Genomic DNA, 22,477 nt, shown 5'->3' with positions numbered 1-22,477 from the left:
TGTGTTCACCTTCGCTGCACTGATGTTTGTTATGTTGCCTTTCCTTGTTCCTAAATGCAAACATACATCTCAGTAGTGTTAAGATGGTAAATCTTATTAGGTGTATTTTACCACAATTAAGAAAAAGAAATTAATAAAAATGTCAATAGTAATATAGTGGACCAAACAATTAGAACAAAGAAATCTCAATTCTACTTCTGGCTTGTCCATTAACTAGCAGTATGAGCTTGAACAAGTCAATAATTCTTGGTGTGTTTAGTGAAAGAATCTAAACTGTATATAATCTTAAGGCCCTATCTTCATGTTATAACCCCCCCTCCCAAAAAAAAAGAAAAATCTTAAGGCCCATTTCAGTGATTATATATTAATTCTGTTATGCTGCGATGTAGGTATATTCCCTTGTTAGCATAGCACACCAGATTATCAGCTGCTGCTTAAGCTGTCCAATGTGTTGAACTTCTAAGATATAATGGAATATTTTTAGTTTCAATATGCAGACAACTGAAAAACTTTAATCTTCCTGGAAGTGGAAATAGATACTTACTTCAGAATAGTCTTAAATATGTTTCATTTAAGCTGTGTTAGATTTGATGGGCATTTCCCAAATGCCCATAGGAGTGGGAAAATGAAGGGATAGGGAATGAAAGAAAGGAGAGCAGCCGGGTGCGGTGGCTCACACCTGTGTAATCCCAGCACTTTGGAAGGCCGAGGTGGGTGGACTGCTTGAGTCCAGGAGTTGGAGACCAACCTGAGCAACGTGGCAAAACCCCATCTCTACTAAAAATACAAAAAATTAGCTGGTGTGGTGTCATGCACCACCAGCTACTCAGGAGGCTGAGGTGGGAAGATCGCTTGAGCCTGGGAGGCAGAGGTTGCAGTGAGCTGAGATCCCACCACAGCGCTCCAGGCTAGGTGACAGAGTGAGACCCTGTCTCAAAAATTTTATATATATATATATATATATATATATATATATATGTATATATATATGTATATCTTAAAGGCAACTTTTCTTTATTCACTTAGAACTGAACGGTGAACTCAGAAAATTCTTTCTTGTGGCTACTCAGTTTACTATGTTCATAATATAAGAAAGAAAAATGTGAAAAAAATTGAACTGTTCAATTAAAAAATTCAGTGTGCCAGTCTCACTCTCCTGGGCACCAGCAACATAGAAATGGACTAGACAAGCCCTATCAACAAAGCCTCAGTCTGCTGAGGGGTGAGAGACATACACAAATTGACATAATATGATACAGTAAGTGCTTTGGAAATACAGATGACTGGGCCAGGTGCAGTGGCTCACACTTGCTATCCCAGCACTTTGGGAGGCTACGGCAGAGGATCTCTCGAGTCCAGGAGTTCGAGACCAACCTGGGCAATGGGCAAAACCCCATCTCTACAAAAAATTTAAAAGTTCGCTGGGTGCGGTGGCACTTGCCTGTAGTCCCAGCTACTCGGGAGGCTTAGGTAGGAGGATTGCTTGAACCCAGAAGGTCGAGGCAGCAGTGAGCTATGATCCTGCTACTTCACTCTCACCTGGGCCACAGAGCTGAGACCTTGTCTCAAAAAAAAAAAAAAAAAAAAAGGGAAATGCAGATCAAGGAGCAGTTGTGCCCCAGGAGTACTAGTTGAGGGCCAGGCTGCTGAGAAGCAGTTGAAGTAGCCTTGAAGCAAGGATGGGAGATTGCTGGGTGAGATCAAAGATACGCTGGGATGGGGGTGAGTGAAAGTGTGAGCAATGAGTAGAGGCAAGATTGTAGATGCTGCATTTAGGGGAATATTTCTGACTGCATAATCAGAGGTCAGAATGGCTAGAGAAGTTAATACAGAGGTACAAGGCTAGATTTAGAAGAGTAAGCTAAGAACAGACTGCAATGGGCTTTTGAATGCCTGTTAAGAATATACATATTTTTTTCCTGAAAACATTAGAGACTTTTTTTAAAAGTTTGGAAGTTTAAAAAGTTTAAAAATCTTAAAAGGTTTTTAAAACCTTTTAAGTTGCTAAAAGTTTACAATTTTCATTGAAAAAGAAGAAAATTGGCAAAGCACAGAAAATACACACAAAAACCACACCCATAATTCTACCAGTGAGAATTGCTTAGATATTTGATATTCTAGCTTGTTTTTCTGAGCTGTTTGAAAAAACATACTTGATCGCATAATGTATGGTCACTCTGTATCCTGTTTTTTTGGGTTATACATAGGTATTTCCCCCATATGAATTCAAACTTTCCGTAAGCCTAATATTATCTGGCCTCAGAAACAATTAAAGCATGGAAGTGACATGATGACACATGTGTGGGTTTTTGAAAAATGAGTCAGATGAAAGGGAAAACAGATGGAGCAGGGCACGTGGTTAGGAAGCAACTGTACTAGTCCAGGTGTGAGATGAAGGGGGCCTGGATGAGGCAGAGGGTGAGAGACAAGGAAGATTCTGAGGACCTTGTGGCTAGATGTGGGGGTTAAGTCAGGTTCAACTCCTAGGCTGGATGAATTGGCAGATGGCACATGAACTACAAGAGAATGGAAGGCAGAACCTATTTTGTGGGCAAAAAATAAATTACATTTTGCAATACTGAATTGAGGGGCTTCTTGGAAGTCCAGGTGTAGATGTCTTACAAAAATAGAATATTCTGGGCTGGGTGCAGTGGCTCACCCCTGTAATCCCAGCACTTTGGGAGGCCAAGGTAGGGGGATCACCTGAGGTCAGGAGTTCGAGACCAGCCTGGCCAGTATGGTGAAACCCCATCTCTACTAAAAATACAAAAATTAGCTGGGCGCAGTAGCAAGCACCTGTAGTCCCAGCTACTCAGCAGGCTGAGGCAGACGAATTGCTTGAATTCTGGATGTGGAGGTTGCAGTGAGCCTAGGTCGCACCATTGCACTCCAGCCTGGATGACAGGGTGAGACTCTCTCAAAAAAAAAAAAAAAAAAAAAAAATTCTGGAAGCATTACGATTTATTGGTTTAGGCATGAAGGCTTTGGAATGAAAATACCTGAGTTCAAATCCCAGCCCCGTCACGTACTAGCTAGGTGACCACTGACACATCACTTTTTTTGTAATTAAAAAATTGTAATGGCTATTGCTTATTTTTTATTCTGTATTTATTTATTTACTTATTTACTTTGAGACAGGGTCTCGGTCTGTTGCCCAGGCTGCCAGACTGGAGTGCGGTGACGCTATCTCGGCTCACTACAACCTCCACGTCCTAGGTTCAAGCAATTCTCCTGCCTCAGCCTCCTGAGTACCTGGGACTACAGGCATGCACCATCACGCCTGGCTAATTTTTGTATTTTTTGTAGAGATGGTTTTCACCATGTTGCCCAGGCTGGTCTTGAACTCCTGAGCTCAAGTGATCCACCCACCTCAGCCTCCCAAAGTGCTGACAGGTGTGAGCCACCGTGCCTGGCCAGACACATCACTTTAACAAACTCTCCAGGCCATGGCTTCCTGACATGTTGAAATCATTGAGATGACAGGAAGGAAAGTAATGGTGTGGGTTTGAGAGAAGGAAGTAGAGTTGCTAATTAGGTTACTTTTGTACTCTTTTACTAAGTTTATGGTTCCTGCAAAACATCCATTTGGAGATATTAATTAAGCAAGTGGAACTGTGGATCCAGAGCCCAGGAAAGAGGGTAAGAATGTTAAGAGGATGTGCATGAGGGTGTGATTAACGTTGCCAAAGCAGAATGTGTAGGAACAGGAAATGGGCCAAGAGTTGAGCCATGAAGCACAAACAATAGAAAAGGATGTTTAATAAATTGTCCAAGAGGAGAAAGAAGAGAGAACAGTGTTTTGGAACCACAGGGATGGAGGGGAATGGGGTGGGGGTGCAGGCATATTGGTAAGCTTTAAGGAAAAAAGCATGGTCAGCATTTAGAATATGGAACTAGGAGTTAACTTGGAGACCTAGCCTTTAGTAGGCCTTGATAGCTAACTAGCTGTATACTAGTATATAACTTGGTGAACTTGAGTAATTGAACAAAGTTGAGCAAATGTATATTGCACATAGGCTATGGGCAAGGCACCGCAGTAAATACAAAGAAGAAACTTACAGTTGAGATGGAGAGTTAAGACAACAAATGACCATTACTCAAGATATCCTGAAGTAAAGGGAAAAGGCCTCACTGATAAAGCTAAGGTTTACATCATGGCTATTAGTGTGAATTCACTGTTGTTAGCAGAAACGGAGAAGTCATGGAGAATCTAGGACGGACTGAGGGACCACAGCACGGAGGGAGCTTGCAGGCTTGGTGATTGAAGTGTCGATTTGGGCAGTCCCCTGTCAAGACCAGCAGGAAGTCCTCCAGGTGCAAGACTTGGAGCTTGGAGAAGGTGGCTGTTGTGGCAACTGTGACCATGATTCTGAGAGCATCGGGCAAAGACTATAGAGCCAATCAGAAGTCTTCCCAGCATTGCTGAGTGGCCTGGAATTCAAGAAAGAGAAAAAGCAAACTTGGAGTGGGAATTAGCCAGGATCAGCAAGTCAGCAGTGCCAAGAGAACAAAGGATGGGGTTTAACAGAACGTTGAGTTGAACCAGGAGAATTGGGAAAGATCAAGTGCTTAGAGGTCACAGCGTGTAGAAAGACCCAGTTTAGTTGAGTGTGAGAGAAATGGAAAGCTAAAATCTTGCTTTATATGGGGTTAAAAACAAATTAAAAAGCCAGATACCTATCCTAGTGGTCAGGAACACAGGCTCAAGAGCCAGGTCCTCTAGATTTGAATCCCACTCAGCTACTTACTAGCTCTGTGACCTTGAGCAGATTACTTCAACCTCCCTGTGCCTCAGTTTCCTCATCTGTAAAATGGAGATAACATATCTACCTTGTAACATTATGAGGTATAGATCATGTACTAGTTGTAAAGTACTTTATAACAGTGCCTTGGCACATAAAAGCTATGTGTTTATTAATTAAACATGCTGTTTCCTCACTTGTGAATCAAGATCAATAGACTCAAAGCCTAAGATGTCATTTAATAGATCCAAATTTCAACACATTCTGCCAGGTTAATACCAGCACCTCTCTTTCAGTTCTCCCACTGTAGGATACACAGAGAAGTTTGCATACCACCTCTTTTTTAACCTAGGGTTCCTGTATTTTGTTTCTCCTGCCTGAGGACTGTTGGTTATTACCACATGATGTACTCTCATTAGTGTGTACAAGGTTCTGACTTAAGGGAATTAACATAAAGCGTTTATAAATGACTGAGATACTTTGATGACTAAGTCTTTAGACAGGTTAATTCAGTTATTTAATGTGTATACATATTCAGTTTTTCTTGGTGCCTGTTCTTTAATTTCTGTAAAACTCAAAGGACTCTTTAGTGTAACTTACACTACATAGATTATAAGAAGACCAAAGTTGTTCTCTCTTCACCACCACTTACTTCCTGTCTGATCTTGTGCAAGTAACCAAACTTTTCTTCTTTGTGCAACCTCTGTTTCCCCCTCCTCCCCTTGTCACGAAAGAACGTAATTGAAACCTTCAGATTAAAAGCTCTCAGTTTTAACTCTCCTTGAACCCAGGAGGCAGAGGTTGCAGTGAGCTGAGATTGTGCCATTAACTCTCACTCATCTGTTCTCCCCTCTTATTTCAAGTTTTGAATTGGATAGTGTGGAAGACCTAAGTTTGGGAAAATATTGGTGGTAGGTCACAAGTAGGCCTGGACTACTTCTCGAAGCTTCTTGAAGGATCATGCCGAGCTGACAGCCTGTTGATGCTTATGACACTATATTATAAAGCAAGGAATGCCGGGCGCGGTGGCTCATGCCTGAAATCCCAGCACTTTGGGAGGCCGAGGCAGGTGGATCACCTGAGGTCAGGAGTTCTAGACCAGCCTGGCCAACATGGTGAAACCTCGTCTCTACTAAAAATACAAAAATTAGCCGGGTATGGTGGCAGGCGCCTATAATCCCAGCTACTCAGTGGGTGCTGAGGCAGGAGAATCACTTGAACCCGAGAGGCAGAGTTTTCAGTGAGCCGAGATCGCGCCATCGCACTCCAGCCTGGGGGACAAGAGTGAGACTTCATCTAAAAAAAAAAAAAAAAAAAAAAGCAAGGAATGATATATGCATATCATAAGTGGGTGTTCTCTCTCTCTCTCTCTTTAATAATGTGAGCCTGGTGATAAATCCCCTACTGTTAACAAATCGTTCTTGAGACCTCATGACCCTTTTGATGGCATTTATGACATGATCTTATTTGACCATGAAACCTGTGTTTTATTCCTCTACCTCCTGGTTTTCTTGTTGCCCAAATCCAGAGGGATTTCTCCTCATGCAAAAGGCTGTAGCAGAGCAAGAAGTTGGTTTTCACAGACCCGGGTTTGAATCCTGGCTCATTCGCTTACTAGCTGTATGACTTTGGTCAAGTTACTTAACCTCATGATGGCACAGCTTCCTCATCTATAAAATGAGAGTGATAATACTCCTGCTTCACAGGTGGATTAGGATTACAAGAGATAACTCATGTGCAGTACATAGAATAGTGCACGTAGTAAGTATTCATTAAATAGTGGTGGTTGTCACCATCTCTCACTTGTGATAGCTTACTTGATTTCCCAGCTCCTTAGTTTCATGATAAAGAATCTGCAGAACTTTGGAATATCACAGAACAAAGATGTCTAATACAAGTAATAGGTTAGACCAATTATGTGACATTCAAATGTCCTTGTGATCTAATTTTAATTTAACAGCCTGCAGCCCCAATGAAGGCTTCAGTGTGTGACAAGACATATAAAATGACATATCAAAGTGTTGATGCATCTGATAAATTGTGGTACAAAATCAAATATTCATTCCCTAAGTTGACTCAACTTCTTTACCAGAGAATGGGCTTTGGGGACCACAGAGATGTATGTACCTGTACAAAGGGTACACACTCTCTTTCCATAGAAGAATATAATTAACTAACTGACAGCAGATTTGAATAGAAACTTCCCATGATTAAGAAATATTCATTCATGTCCTATAAAAACCTGATAATTTACTTAGGTCATTTACATACATTTTGTTTTGACTATAACCTCTAATAAGTAGATAGGAAAAGCTGCAAAACCTTTTAGTAGCTTTTGGTATATGTTTTTAGGAAAATTCTTCCTACCTAAAATGAAATCACATATGAGAACATGTGCTGAAGAGTCATAAAGAATAATATTGTCTGATTCATTTTAAAATAATTGAAGATTTTGCCTTTGAAGCATCTCTCAGGAAACCATAATTGTTTTTAGCATTTACAACATTCTTCCCAGAAGATCTGCTCCCCGACTTGGTAGCTTCGAGGCACATGGCAGGGTGGATGGCACCAAGATTTTGAAGAATGAATCGCTGGTGCCACCCAAGTGTTTCTGCCTATCCAGTTAATGAACTCTGTGAGCTGCAGTGGGGGCCTTTGTTCTGCCTCCAGCCATATGGGAGAGTCATGCCAAAAGGTCTGAACAGAGCTGCAGGATCTGGTGACATCTGAAAATGAGGAGGCAGGACTGACACTGCAGTACATTCATGAAGCAGTGGGCTACAGTGACTAACAACCAGGCTGAACCTAAGCCCAGAGAGAAAGGAGCAGATCTCTCCCAAAGGGTACTGGAGGTGTGAAGGCAGACAGTAACAGCCTAGGAAGTGCATTACGCAGAAAGAGGAAAGTTAATTGCATACTCTGTTACTGTAAGAGGAGTGTAACTTTTGGTGCTGATAGCTTAGATATCCTCTTGTGTATTTTTATTTTGAGGCAATACTCTGGGAATCACCTTTCAATTTATGAGTATAGCATTGTGTATGTATTTGTAAGGTAAAAATTAATCTATTTAGTTATTTATTTATTTTTTGAGACAGAGTCTCACTCTGTCGCCCAGGCTGCGGTGCAATGGTGTGATCTCGGCTCACTGTAGCCTCCGCTTCCTGGGTTCAAGCGATTCTCCTGCTTCAGCCTCCTGAGTAGCTGGGACTACAGGCGTGCGCCACCATTCCCAGCTAATTTTTGTATTTTCAGTAGAGATGGGATTTTAAAAGTATCTTACTTTTGATATCCCTATTTAAAATAAAGGGATATCAAAAGTAAGATTCTTTTAAAATCCCATTTTTGAAAAACTATAAATTATATTTTAATCATAAATTATGTTGAAAAGTCAAGCTTTTTTTCTTAGACTTCAATAGAAGAAAATGGGATTATATATTAAATTAATAGTGCATGACTATTACTGTTTCCCAAAGGACTGCAAGAATAAATGGCTTCATGGTAAAGTGCTAAGCACAAGTAGTGGTTATGTAACTTTGAAGTGCCCAATGTTAAGAAACAGTATTTACCTATTTAGCTTTCCTATTTAAAAAAAAATCAGGCTATAGCCCCAATGTACCAGCAATTTTAAGACTACTTTATTATTTATATGTAATTCTAATATAGTAATAAAGCCCCATGCATGCAAATAAATCATCTATTTCTCCTTAAATATCCTTATAGATGAGTTTCCTTAAATAAGTTTTTAAAGTTGGAAGCCACCATATTATTACTTCAAAATGACTGTATTTTGTATACCTAATAATTACTAAAATGCTGAAAAGTCTCTCTTTAATAGAATTTATGTTGGAAAAAAATAATATATAAATTAAAGTATATAGTAGTACCACTTTTCATTTCCAGGTGGATTTTGTAAGCAGATAGTTGGTGATTTGTCAGTCTGTCTATTTACAGGCACATATCACAGTCTTGGGTTTTGTTGAAAGAAAGATGATAGTGAGAGCCAAGGTATATCATGAATAGTAACTTAAAATCATGTACTTGCCTATATGATACAGTTACTTTCTAACTCTGTGACCTTGGGTAAGTAACCTGGCCTCTTTGAGCCTCAGGATTTTGTTTTGTTGTATGTGTGCTGTCTGTAAAATAGAAATAATAATGGCATTTATTGTTGTAAGGATTCATCAGTTTATGTAAAATAATTATAACAGTGTCTGGCATACAATAATCAGTGAATAAGTGTTAGTTTTTGTTATTATGGTGGTATTATTATTGCTGTTTTAATTGACCTAAAGCAAGGCACAATTAGTCCGTGATTTACTCATCTCCATCCCAAAATCCCTAGTAACTTTTCTGCAAACCTATATGTAAGTGAGTGATTAAACCATATGTTGTCAGCAAACTTACTTTTTGCTTATCCTTGTGTTGGCTTTGTCAGGGTTAGGGACCTAACATGTAGAAGATCGTCTGTGTGGAGAGAGCATAGCTTTTGCTAATAACTGCTGGCATCCCCCTTGGATTTTGCAAAATCTGACCAAGATATCCACAATTGCCAAGTTCAGCTAAAGCATGCTTTGCAGTCAGCAAAGATTATTCTGATAAGCTTCCTATTTAAGATCCTGTAGGATTGTGGAGGACCTCAGGGGTGACTTCATTGCATAGCAGTAATACACAGTAAGATCTGTTAGTTAACATACTCCTTGATTCATGAAAGATGTATTATTTTATCATGGCACAAGTTCTGCCAGGTTGCTGTCTTTAAAGATATTGTCAGAATTAGAATCAGAACATAGGATATGAGTGAGTCAAAACGATACATCAGCACTATCAGAATAAAACCAAGGTCTTGAAAAGAATAGACTACTGCTACTAATAACAACATGCATGTATTTCAAATGAATTTTGCTGAATGACAGAAACAAGACTAAGAAGGCACATGCATTTACATGACATTATAGAAAGGAAAGATCACTAGGTACCAGGATCTGGTGGTAGGAGCATAGAGGGGGTTGATTACAAAGGGGCACAAAAATAGTTGAGGCATGATGAAATATTCCATATCTTGATTATGGTAGTGGTTATATCAGAGGTCCTCAGCCCGTAGGCCACGGACTGGTACCAGCTGGTCTGTGGCCTGTTAGGGATGTGGCCTTTTGAGTGGTGGGGCAGGCGAGCAAGTAAGTGAAGCTTCGTCTGTATTTACAGGCTTGCTCCCCATCACTCACGTTACCATCTGAGCTCCACCTCCTGTCAGATCAGCAGCAGCATTAGATTCTCATAGGAACTTGAACCCTATTGTGAACTGCACATGCAAGGGATCTAGGTTGCATGCTCCTTATGAGAATCTAATGACCGATGATCTGTCACTGTCTCCCATCACTCCCAGATGGGACTGTCTAGTTGCAGGAAAACAAGCTCAGGTCTCCCACTGATTCAACATTATGGTGAGTTGTATAATTACTTCCTTATATATTACAATGTAATAATAATAGAAATAATGTACACAATAAATGTAATGTGCTTAAATCATCCTGAAACCATCCCTCTCTCCCCACCCCAACCCAGTCAATGGAAAAACTGTCTTCCACAGAACCGGTCCCTGGTGCCAAAAAGGTTGGGGACCTCTGGGTTACATTATCACATGCATTTGTCAAAACTCCAGGAACTGTACACCAAAAAGGGTAAATTTTACTGTTTATAAATTATGCCTCAACCATTCTGGCTTAGAAAAGCAAAATAGGCCTGGCATATTGGCTCATGCCTGTAATCCCAGCACTTTGGGAGGCCAAAGCAGGCGGAGCACAAGGTCAGGAGTTCGAGACCAGCCTGGCCAGCATGGTGAAACCCCGTCTCTACTAAAACTACAAAAAATTAGCTGGGCATGGTGGCACGCACGTTTTGTGTCAGCTGCTTGGGGGGCTGAGGCAGGAGAATTGCTTGAACCCGGTAGGCAGAGGTTACAGTGAGCCAAGATCACGCCACTGCACTTCAGCCTGGGTGACAGAGCGAGACTCCGTCTAAAAAAAAAAAAAAAAAAACAACACAGCAAAATAAAACAAAGGGCTTACAATGTTGATGCAGGGGAATATTTCCTGTGAATATGAAGGACAGCATATTCCTGTATCTTCCTCTGAAATATTGATAGGTGTCTTATGTAATTACTATGCATTTATGTTTACTTATTACAGTTTGGAAAGTCACATTTTTATCCCACAATGTATTTAAGTTTTATCTGTTTTTCCTTATAAGTAGTAATTGCTTAAAAATTACTTAGGTTTTTAAATTTCATGGAGTATCCTGCATATGTATCATATATCAACCAGGATGCTTCTGGCCACAAGTAACACTAAGCCCAGCCTAAACAATAATGAAGTTTATTGGCTTCATTCCTGTGGTTATGGAATCGTTGCTCATGGCACTTAAGCCTCCATATACTCTCATTCTCTGGGAGCCTGAAATGTCTTCCCATTGGGCTCTGCCTTAAGAGTAGGAAGCTTCCTATTGCCAAAGCCTTCAGTATATATTTCCTCATATCTCATTGTCTCCAGAACCAATCACTATGAACTTGGATTCTTACACTATTCAGGGCCCCACCTTTTGATCTGGAAATAAGGTCTGTTTCCCTAGAGGAACTGACTGTATAGTAGTAATATATACACTAACCCAATCTGGATACTATTAAGAAATGAGGGGTGGGAAATATGCCAGGCTGGCAACCAACAATGCCAGTACTTTATCCCGAATTGTATTAAGTTAAATCCAAACTTTGACTAATTGTGGAATTAGATGACTGCATAGTTCTTATTTCCATATTTCTGAGACCACAAATTATTTAAACACTATTATATTGCTATACCTGAGGACTTCACCTAAAAATACCTCATTTCAATGCCACTGTAAGAAACAACACATTAACTTTACATATTGAAAGGATCTTGTGTGTAAAGTGTAAAGCATGAAGTAGATCTCATGTGGTGAACATAGTGAAGTATTCATAGAACTTAATAGCATTTATACGCAGTTTAAAATGTAGTATTTATACCTAAGTTAGACACTGGCTTAAAATATACTTTGGTCTACTTTGCTTTTAGAGTTTTGCCTATACTTTATAATCTGCTACAGAGAAAGGGAGGGTATTTCAGCAAAGTACTAGATAGAAAGTTTTCAATACAAAGATTTGCATATGAAAGATAAAATGCCTTCTAATAGGACCAAGCCCAAGGGCTTTGAATAGTTGAAGAAGGCCCCATGGACAAGAATTGGAAATGCAGCAGTCAAAAGAAAAGCGTCTTAGACACCTAGAGAGCTACAATAGCAAGAGCATATGCCAGGCAGAGAGGATGGAAAGAAGAAAGGTTTAGAGATAGCCAGGGACACGTTTGGATAATAATCAAACATGCATTTGAGTGATGTGTTTGGAGGGAATGGTGCCTGTGATGATAGAATGAGAAGGAAATTTGAGGAAGTGAGTAGAGGTTTGAATAACCCTGAATGTACATAGTATGGATTTTGTCCTGTCAGTGAGAGGAAGACTACTGAAGGCTTTTCTTTCTATGAAAGTAGAATTATGTATGCAATGGAAAGTTGTTTTTTTTTTTAAGTTTAGAATTTTCTTTTCCGTTTAAGATAAATAGTCCTGGAGAAGTACATGGAAGGGGCTGGGCGCATTGGCTCATGCCTGTAATCCCAGCACTTTGCGGGGCTGAGGCGGGCGGATCACCTGAGGTTGGGAGTTCAAGACCAGCCTGACCAACATGGAGAAACCTCGTCTCTGCTAAAAATACAAAATTAGCTGGGCGTCGTGGTGCATGCCTGTAATCTCAGCTACTCGGGAGGCTGAGGCAGGAGAATCACTTGAACCCGGGAGGCAGAGGTTGCGGTGAGCCGAGATCATGCCATTGCACTCCAGCCTGGGCAACAAGAGCAAAACTCTGTCTTAAAAAAAAAAAAAAAAGAGAGAAGTACATGGAAGGATATAACTTTGTTATATATTTTTCTCAGAGCAGAAATCTTCGCATATACATTAGAAAGATTTCCACAAAACAACTGACAAAATACAAAAATAAAAACATTCAGAGACAATGGCTTAATTATTTGGAAATACTGTTTCTTTTTAGTATTTATAAGGATTAATTCATTCTTGACAATGCTTTATAAATGTGGAACAAAGGAAAGTTTTAGAAAGATCCCTCATACAGCAATACAGAAGGTAAATTAGTGCCACAAAATATTGTAATCAGATCATTTGATAGCTATTGATTGGTCTGGGCTTGAGAAGAGATGAGCGAAACAGGGTGGCAGTGTTGAGAGCTTAAAGGATGAATGCTAAAGACATAGTATCATAAGTAGGACTTGGTAGCAGTCAGGATGCCATGGTAGAGAAATAAGTTTAATTCAAGATTCCAAAGCCAGATAATTGTACCATTACCAGGAGGAGAAAATTAGGAGTTAATAGTAGGGTAGAGGTTTCTCAGAAAAGATGAATTTGGTCTTGTGTTATCAGCATGTCAAAGTAGTAATAAATGTCCAGCAATAGTTAGGTATGTGATTGCTACTCATTCATTCATTTGTTCAGCAATATTGTATTGAATACCAATGTTTTTATTGAAGCATTGTAGTAGGCACAGGAGATACAGCAGCTAACAAGAAAAAAATGTTTCTGTCATCATGAAACTGGCAGAGTTATATAAATATATTTAAAGCTTAAATAAATACATACTGAAGAAATAAAGTGGAATTAATACAAAATAAAATGGGCAGACAGAGGTGAGGGGGAGCGTAAATGAAACAAGATTAACAATGAGTTGATACTTGTTGAATCTCATTGATGGGCATGTGGGGGTTCACTTTACTGTTTTCTGTATTATTTGATTGAAGTTTTTCTTTCTGTTTTTTTGAGATAGGGTCTTGCTCTGTCACCCAGGCTAGAGTGCAGTGGCACAGTCATGGCTTACACAGCCTCAACCTCCTCGCATCTCTGCCTCCCAAGTAGCTGGGACTACAGATGTGTGCCACCACACCTGTGCTCAAGTGATCCTCCCTCCTCTACCTCCCAATATGTTGGAATGACAGGCATGAGCCACTGCGGCTGGCCTAATAAAATATTTTTTAAAAATAAAAAATTAATAAATGTATAGAACTGATAATTAGACAAGATGTCTGAGTGATAACATTTCCAAAGAGTAGCCTGAGAAAGATGGAAAAATGAAGAAAGATAATGCTAGGAACTGAAAAAGATAGATTTCCAGGAAAAAGGTAGATATGATAGTGGTAACTGCTGCAGAGGTCAAAGGAGAAACTATAGTTTAAATCCAGCTGCTTGCTAATTTCTAATTTTGTTCATTTCTGGTTTGACATCTCTTGATGGCTGAAAGAACCGAGTAACTGCTTGAGAAAACTGTTTTGATCAAATCATTTGAAGAAGCGTTTTTTACTTTAGAAATATTGTCCAAGGTATCTTTCCTAATGTGTGAATATCTTTCCAATTTTTAGGAGACTAATGAGCAAAAACTTCACAAAATAGCCAATGAACTTTTGCTTACTGAAAGAGCTTATGTCAACCGACTTGACCTCTTAGATCAGGTAAGATTTTCTTTCTCAGAATTATTTTATATTTTGGCATTATACATCATTTTAACCTAGTAATTAGAGTATTTTAGAAACTGCATGAAGGAAGGGCCTGTTTTTGGCTAGTGAAAGGTACTTGCTCAAGGAAATCTCCAGCACTTTCAGCTTTGTGAGTGAATTCACTAGGTATAAGCATTTTCTAATTTGTAAAGAGTAGAGGTTTCTCTCTATGAATCACAAAATATGTTTATCAAGTGTCCTATAAACTTAAACACTAGTCTGTTTCCTGACCTTTCATTGTCATCCTGGGGACCATGTTACCACTAAAATCTAAATAAGATATTGATGATTCTAATGCTAAGATGGATGTGTCATTGATTCTGTTTGCCTCATTTGCTGTCTAGCATTATGTGAGTGATCTGAGCTGGTGTAGTCATAGGGCCAGAAGGGATTTTGAAAGTTCACTTATTCGACCTTGTATGAAACATTTAATATAGTACCTGGCATAAAGTTGCCCAGCTGATTTTTTTTAATGTGTGAATGTACTTTATCATATATTGTACTTGCATCATGAAACCTTGAGTATCATTTCAAATATACACTTGGAAAGTCTAAGAACATATTATAAGAATAACTTTTGAAAACTAAGGCATCTTTTTTTTTTTTTTTTTTTTTTTTTGAGATGGAGTCTGGCCCTGTCGCCCAGGCTGTAGTGCAGTGGTGTGATCTTGGCTCACTGCGACCTCCTACTCCCAGGTTCAAGCAATTCTCCTGCCTCAGCCTCCCGAGTAGCTGGAATTACAGGCATGCGCCACCACGCCCGGCTAATTTTTTCTATCTTTAGTAGAGACGGGGTTTCACCATGTTGGCCAGGCTGGTCTTAAAGTCCTGACCTTGTGATCCTCCCACCTTGGCCTCTCAAAGTGCTGGGAATACAGGCGTGAGCCACCGCGCCTGGACCCTAAGGCATCTTAATCCTGTTTCAGCAATAAAGAATAGGACAAATGGTAGATTGCCCATACAGCCCCCTTGTTAGAAGGGAAAGCTGCCATGTTAGAGTGTTACTTATAAGAATTGTCCCACTTCTGCCATTGGAAACTGGAATTTCATGGAAACAGGCAATCCTATGCATACCTCCTTATCATTAGTTCCAGAAATGAACCACTTGCCTGCTAGGGTGAGCCATGAGAAGCCATTTTAAGGCTTATGCTCTTTGAAAGAATGAGTTTATGGGTCACATATTCCTTTTTGAAGGAATTTCACCATAAGCCAAAATCAAATGATGTGAAGTTTGTACCTTTGAAACAACTTTCTTCCTTATGGGAATTACAGACCTGAAATTTTAGATATTCTCATAGTGGAGATATTTCTTTTCTCTTATCAAGTTGTGTGGTTTTTTAAAGCCAAATAACTCGTCAGCCACTGCTGCTGACCTTTTAGAATTCTAGAGTCCTAATTACTATAGTAACCTAACTATGGGAGCCTCTAAGGACATAATTTTTTTTTCTTTTTGCCTCTCAAGAAAATAGAGTGGAGGTGAATTTAGAAAATTAACAACCATCTGGACATTATGAAGGAATAGACCTCCTTCTGCCTACATGTAACAGAATGGCAATTAAGAGGTATAGTAGCCCTAGTGAAGTATAGCTAAGACTGAAGGTTTGGGTTTTTGTTTTTTGTTTTTCTTTCTTTCTTTTTTTTTTTTTTTTTTTTGTCTTCAAGGTACGTGTTACTATGTGTAGGAAGAGACTTTTCCCCCTACATATCAGTGTTTTACATTACTATGCATTATTATTTACTAAAAAGCAAGTAAGTATCTGAGAATTGAAATATTCCTTTGTCCATTCATTGGCCAGTTATTATGCACTTGTTCTGTTGTGGGAACTAAATCATGATGTTCCCCTTTCCCAAGGAGCATACAATTTTAATAGGAAAAATGAGACTTATGTCAGCAAACTACAATAAAGGGAAATATGTAATAAGTGAAGAAGTCTTTCGAAACATAAAGAGAAGTGAAAAATACCACAATTACTGTGTATACATAAAGTGTTTTCACATTTCCTAACTCTGGCTTATGGATAGGAAGGGTGAATTCTATTAACCTCAACTGGAAATTTTCTGGCACAGAAAAGGTGAATTATTCGCCATAATATTCCTATGGATAGGAGCATAGCCTAGATTAGAATCAAAGCTTCGTAATTCTTATTCCTGATTCTTCTAAATCAAAGCATATACTCACTCCTGAATTTCAAAGGATTCTCTTGAACTGTAAACTTTTCCATTTGCTCAATAAAAAGTTACTAAGAGCCCACTATGTGCCTAGCACAGTGCTAGGTGGTTAACCAATAAATGTGAAGTAATGCTTACATTATTCTTTTATTCAGGTATTTTATTGCAAACTGTTGGAAGAAGCAAACCGAGGCTCGTTTCCAGCAGAGATGGTGAATAAAATCTTTTCTAATATTTCATCAATAAATGCCTTCCATAGTAAATTCCTCTTGCCAGAGCTGGAGAAACGAATGCAAGAATGGTAAGAGGAGTAGATAGAAAATGATATGTTTAAGGCAGTCATGCTGTATTTTTCAGCTTTTAAATTGAAATAGAAATGCCACACACAACTGTAACTAGACATTTATGCTAAATTTTTACATTGAAGACTACTGATAGAAGTTGTGGTACAAAGGACTTCATGTCTGCTCTCCAAACTATCATTTAGCTAGTGAAGACAAGATATCGGGTAATGTGGAGCTTCAAGAATTCCGGAGCATCTCTCTTTGCTATGGCATTCTGATAGCCCCTTTAAAAAGGTGCTGCATTGTTTTCTATCAGCCTCACAGTACGGTGAATGAGATAAAGCACAGGATGTATGTAGAATGTGATTACTTCCTCTCTAGTCCTGTCAATTCACTCATTCTATATGAAATCTTAATGTGCCGGGCGTGGTGGCTCATGCCTGTAATCCCAGCACTTTAGGAGGCCAAGGCAGGCGGATCCCTTGAGCCCAGGAGTTCAAGACCAGCCTGGGCAACATGGTGACACACTATCTCTACAAAAAACACAAAAAAACTAGCCACTAGCCAGGCGTGGTGGCGCGTGCCTGTAGTCCCAGCTACTGAGAGGGCTGAAGCTGGAGGATTGATTGAACCTGGGAGGTTGAGGTTGCAGTGAGCTGTGATAATGCCACTGCACTACAGTCTGGGTGACAGAACAAGACCCTGTCTCAAAAAAAAAAAAAATTTTAAAGACTTGTTTTTCTATATTTGATACAGGGAAACTACTCCTAGAATTGGAGACATCCTTCAGAAATTGGCACCATTCCTTAAGATGTATGGAGAATATGTGAAAGGATTTGATAATGCAATGGAATTGGTTAAAAACATGACAGAACGTATTCCCCAGTTCAAATCAGTGGTTGAAGAAATTCAGGTAATAGGACTGTTTTGTTCAAAGCTATGAATTACTATTTCCATACAAATTATACAGTCTTCTATATCTAAAACTGAGATCTAGAGATCTGTCTGAGATACCTAGCCAAAATTCATTCTACTCCAAATTATGCAGATCATCTCTGCAAAGCTGAAATACGTATCAGTCACATGCTGCATACTAAGCAATAACTTCTCCATTTGCTTTTGAGACCAGCAGAGGATGATTTTTATTAGGGTCTACATAAATTTACAAAATGAGTTCCCATTCGGGTCTGTGTCTCTCTTGCATTCTTTCAGAGGTTAAGTTGTTGGAAGGAATATAAAGAATGATTGCTGTAAACCTTGAGATTTGGGAAACTAATCATTCTTTTTTTGTCACTTGATGTCTGTGTCCTCATTTTCTTCTGTTTCACCAAACCTGAATAACATACTTTAATAATACCATAATAATTTCCACTTGATTCTCTAGTCAAAATTGTTAATGTCATATTCTTTGATACAGTTGATATTGAAAAGGCATATTTTAGATCATCTAAGATTCTTGGCATGGGAATTCTGTTGTTCCTTGACTGTCTTCTTTTGTGTCATATGAATTTTTTTAATTGTACCATTTTAATTCCTCTAATTGTCAAATGATTTTTTGAGTTATTTTCTAGTGGTTGCTTTTAGGATTAGAGTATGCATCTTAATTTTTCACAATGTACTTCAGATTATACTCACCTTAATTCTTGTAAAATGTAGACACTTTGTTCCAATATAGCTCTGTTCCCTCCTCTATGCTCTGTGCTATTAGTGTCCTGTATATTAAGTTTTTATATGTTGTGAGTCTATAATACAGTGCTACAATTGTTATGGAAGGATATGAGAAAAAAATGTATCTATAAGTCTATTGTATACTATTATATTTGCTCTTTCTGGAGTAAGTTTCTTTCAGCATACGTGGTTGTTCTGTCAGTCTTTGTCTGGGACTACACTTATTTTTTCTTGACTTTTGAATGAATGAAGAATGAAGTCCAGTTTTGCTAGATTGGGAATTCCTGGTATATGGGTTTTTCCTTTTTATTTTATTTATTTTTTTTTTTTTTGGAGACGGAGTCTCGCTGCTCTGTTGCCCAGGCTGGAGTGCAGTGGCGCGATCTAGGCTCACTGCAAGCTCCGCCTCCTGGGTTTACTTAGCCATTCTCCTGCCTCAGCCTGTAGCTGGGACTACAGGCGCCCGCCACCACGCCTGGCTAATTTTTTGTATTTTTAGTAGAGATGGGGTTTCACCGTGTTAGCCGGGATGATCTCTATCTCCTGACCTTGTGATCTGCCTGCCTCGGCCTCCCAAAGTGCTGGGATTATAGGCGTGAGCCACCGCGCCTGGCCTTTGTTTCTATAATGTTTATTATTATTTTTTTTTAGATACAGGGTCTTGCTCTTGTCACCCAGGCTAGAGTGCAGTGGCCCAGTCACAGCTCACTGCAGCCTTGAACACCTGGGCTTGAGCAATCCTCCCACCGCAGCCTCTCAGGTAGCTGGGACTACAGGCATGCGCCACCACCCTGGCTAAATTTTAGAATTTTTTTATAGACAAGGTCTGGCTATGTTGCCCAGGCTGGTCTTGAACACCTAGACTCAGCCTCCCAGAGTGCTGGGATTACAGGCATGAGCCGCTGCACTCAACCAGTATATGGAGATCCCCCCCAGCACTTTGAATATGTCATTCTCCTGCTTTCCATCCTCTGTGGTTTGAGATGAGAAGCCAGCCATTGATTGTATTGATACTCCCATGCGTGTGATGAGTCACTTTTCTCTTGCTGCTTTCAAGATGTTCTCTGTTTTTTGGCTTTCAGCAGTTTAAATATGATGTGTCTGGGTGTGGACCTTTTTGTATTTGTCCTGGTTAGGGTTGGTTGAGCTTTTGCATTTGTAGATTGATTTTTTTTTAATCATTTTCAGAAGTTTTCAGCCATTATTTCTTCAAATATTTTCTGTCCTTTTCACTTTCTCTTTTTTTTAATCTTTTTACTCCCATTACACAAATTTTGGTGGGTTCCTTTTGTTTGTTTTGGAAATGGTGTCTTGCTGTGTTGCCTAGGCTGGCCTTGAACTCCTGGGTTCAAATGGTACTCCCAATCTTTGTTCTATTATTCAGATTGTATAATTTCTACTAGTCTTTCTTCAAGTTCCCTGATTCTTCTGTCATCTCAAATCTGCTGTTGAACCTATAGTGAATTTTTCTTTTCAATTACTGTATTTTTCACATCTACAACCACAACTTCTGGCTAGTAGAGTTATTGGCTCTCACCTCTCACTCACCTCAGGGATCTTCACTTCTACTGATGTTGTTGGGTGTGTATGTTGCCCACCACTCCAAATGAATGAGCCCTTTTCAGCCTCAGCAGAGGAGCTGCCAGTCCTCACAGCCCATGCCACCCTGATGGCCCCTTCATAGTGACTGAGCTGGGAGAGGAACAGGAGCAGCCACAGGCTAGAATGCCACAGATTCTCACCGTTCTTACCCAAAGTTCAACAATTTTTAAAGTGTAAACAGATTTCAGGTTGTTGCATGCCTTTTAATCAATTTCTAAAATGCAAATATTGTTTTGTCAATTTTATCTAGCTTTATAGCTGCTTTTTTTTTTTTTTTTTTTTTGGAGATAGAGTCTTGCTCTGTCACCCAGGCTGGAGTGCAGTGGTATGATCTCGGCTCACTGTTACCTCTGCCTCCTGGGTTCAAGCGATTCTTGTGCCTCAGCTTCCTGAGTAACTGGGATTACAGGTGCATGCCACTACACCTGGTTAATTTTTGTACTTTTAGTAGAGACAGGGTTTCGCCATGTTGGCCAGGCTGGTCTCAAACTCCTGGCCCCAAATGATTCCCCCGTCTCGGCTTTCCAAAGTGCTAAAATTACAGGCAGGAGCCACTGCACCCGGCCTATCAGCTGCTTTTAACAGGGAGGATTTGCCAGTCTCTTCATTCAGCTGTAGCCAGAAGGTCTGCCTCATCCCCTTCACTCCTTTTTTTTTTTAACATTCTTTTATTTTGTAATTAAACACTCACCTACCTTACTGAATATTGGGCTCCTGCTTTGATTTTTACTAGCTTCTTTTGCTAATTCTGAAATGTAGGCAGAGCACAAAGTTTGCCTTCTACATTCTTCTTTCTTTTCATACTTTTCAGTGATATCCTATTCCCACATGCCTTTAACTTGCCAGACAAGTTCCTCTAGGGTTGCTGTTTCTAGTCTAGTTCTCTACTCCCAAACTCTAGGTACAAACAGCTGAGCATGTGAATATCTTGTCATCCAAACAAAGTCAATATTTTCTTTTCCTATTTTTAGCTCCCAAGCATTTTTCCATCTGACTTTTTAGGCCTTACATAGAGTAGATAATTATTCTGATATGTATTGGATTTATTAGGTGACACCATTATCCTGTCATTTACCAGAGCTTGACAACTTAGCTTTATCTTTGATTTGTTACATGTCTCCATTCTCTGTATGTGTTCATTTGCCTGTGAAATAATGTATTCAAATTGCTTAGCGTAGTGCTTGTTGCATAGTAAGTGCTCACTAAATGATAGTGGCGATGGTGGTGATAGTGGTAGTTATTGTCTAGTCACACTCTGAATTCTATCTGTACAATGTCTGTCTTCTCTATATTATGATGAAATGACATGGGTTGTGAAAAGAGTGGTAGATTGGGAATCAACTAACCTAGTTTAGAATCCTAAGTCTGCTGCTTATAGTCACTTGACCTTAGGAAACGCTCCTAAATTATCTGAGCCACAGTTTCTTCATGTAAAATATTTGGGATCAGTAATACTTTCCTTGATATACGTAATAGATTTTGGGAAAATCCAATGAGATATTTAAATTTATATAATTAATATCTTAAACTTTATTAAGGAAAACTATTCTCTCAGCTTCTATGCCAATTTCAGGCCCTTATTATTTTCTTCCTGGTCTATAATAACAACTTCCAAACTAGTTTCCCCCTGTCCCCCTAAAGCCACACTGCAGTAGATTAATCTAATAGAGCTCAGATCTAATGATACAACTGTCATGCACAAAAATCTACATTAGATGAAAAAAATCTAAACTCACCTTGACATTATTACCCATATTACCGTTACTTTACGTCTTCTATTTGCCTCTACTTATTTATTTATTTATTTTTGCCAAGAAAACCTCTCTGTCCCTTTCATTTAACATACTTCATGCTTCATTACCGTGGGCCTGTTCTCTCAGGTTTCTCCTCCTGGGCTCGCTCCCTAGTCTATCTTTTTCTTCAGAGCCTGTACTTATCAGAGGTTGCATTAAATGTTCCCTTCTCTGTGAAGCCTTTAGTCACTTGTTTGCTTCAAATGCAAACACCATGTCTTAATATAGCTTTGATGCTTTGCAGTACCCTCATCATGGTGTGAGTTCAGTATATATTTTAATGGGATTTCTGCTTTGTTTAACGGGAACAAGAACATTTCTTATTTTTTCATCTCTTTTGTTAACAGTTTCTTGGAAGCAAGTGATACGGCCTTAATTTTGCCCTAAGAAATGGAGCTCTATTTACAGAATTTGGTTTCTAATGAAAAAGAATGCTTTGAACTGATGAAAAATTAAAATTTTCTGACAGATAAGATGCCCAGACCTTGTTATTCTTCTATATGGAGTCTTTTTGAAGTTCAAAGGCAATGACATTTATCATAGCCTTATTATCAAATAGTTTCTGCTGAGTCCAAAGTCATTTAATACAGTTGTG

At 39.2% G+C, this 22,477-nt stretch overlaps 1 protein-coding gene across 6 annotated transcripts in view; it reads left to right on the top strand.

The window, feature by feature from the left end:
- Positions 1 to 22,477, top strand: part of FGD4 (FYVE, RhoGEF and PH domain containing 4) — a 248,447-nt gene that overhangs the window by 186,921 nt on the left and 39,049 nt on the right. For 5 of the 6 annotated variants that reach the window (XM_034936051.3, XM_034936053.3, XM_034936058.4 and 2 more), the window contains 3 exons: positions 14,232 to 14,321; positions 16,691 to 16,836; positions 17,576 to 17,732. In XM_034936051.3, the coding sequence (XP_034791942.1) occupies positions 14,232 to 14,321; positions 16,691 to 16,836; positions 17,576 to 17,732 (393 nt within the window). Of the gene's footprint in view, positions 1 to 14,231; positions 14,322 to 16,690; positions 16,837 to 17,575; positions 17,733 to 22,477 lie in introns of those variants that run through there. The other variant, XM_034936059.4, reaches the window with a different exon arrangement.

Source organism: Pan paniscus, chromosome 10 (genome assembly GCF_029289425.2).
Source record: "Pan paniscus chromosome 10, NHGRI_mPanPan1-v2.0_pri, whole genome shotgun sequence".
Classification (NCBI taxonomy): Eukaryota; Metazoa; Chordata; class Mammalia; order Primates; family Hominidae; genus Pan; species Pan paniscus.
The sequence above is the reverse complement of the archived record's forward strand: the minus strand, read 5'-3'. Positions and strand labels throughout refer to the sequence as shown.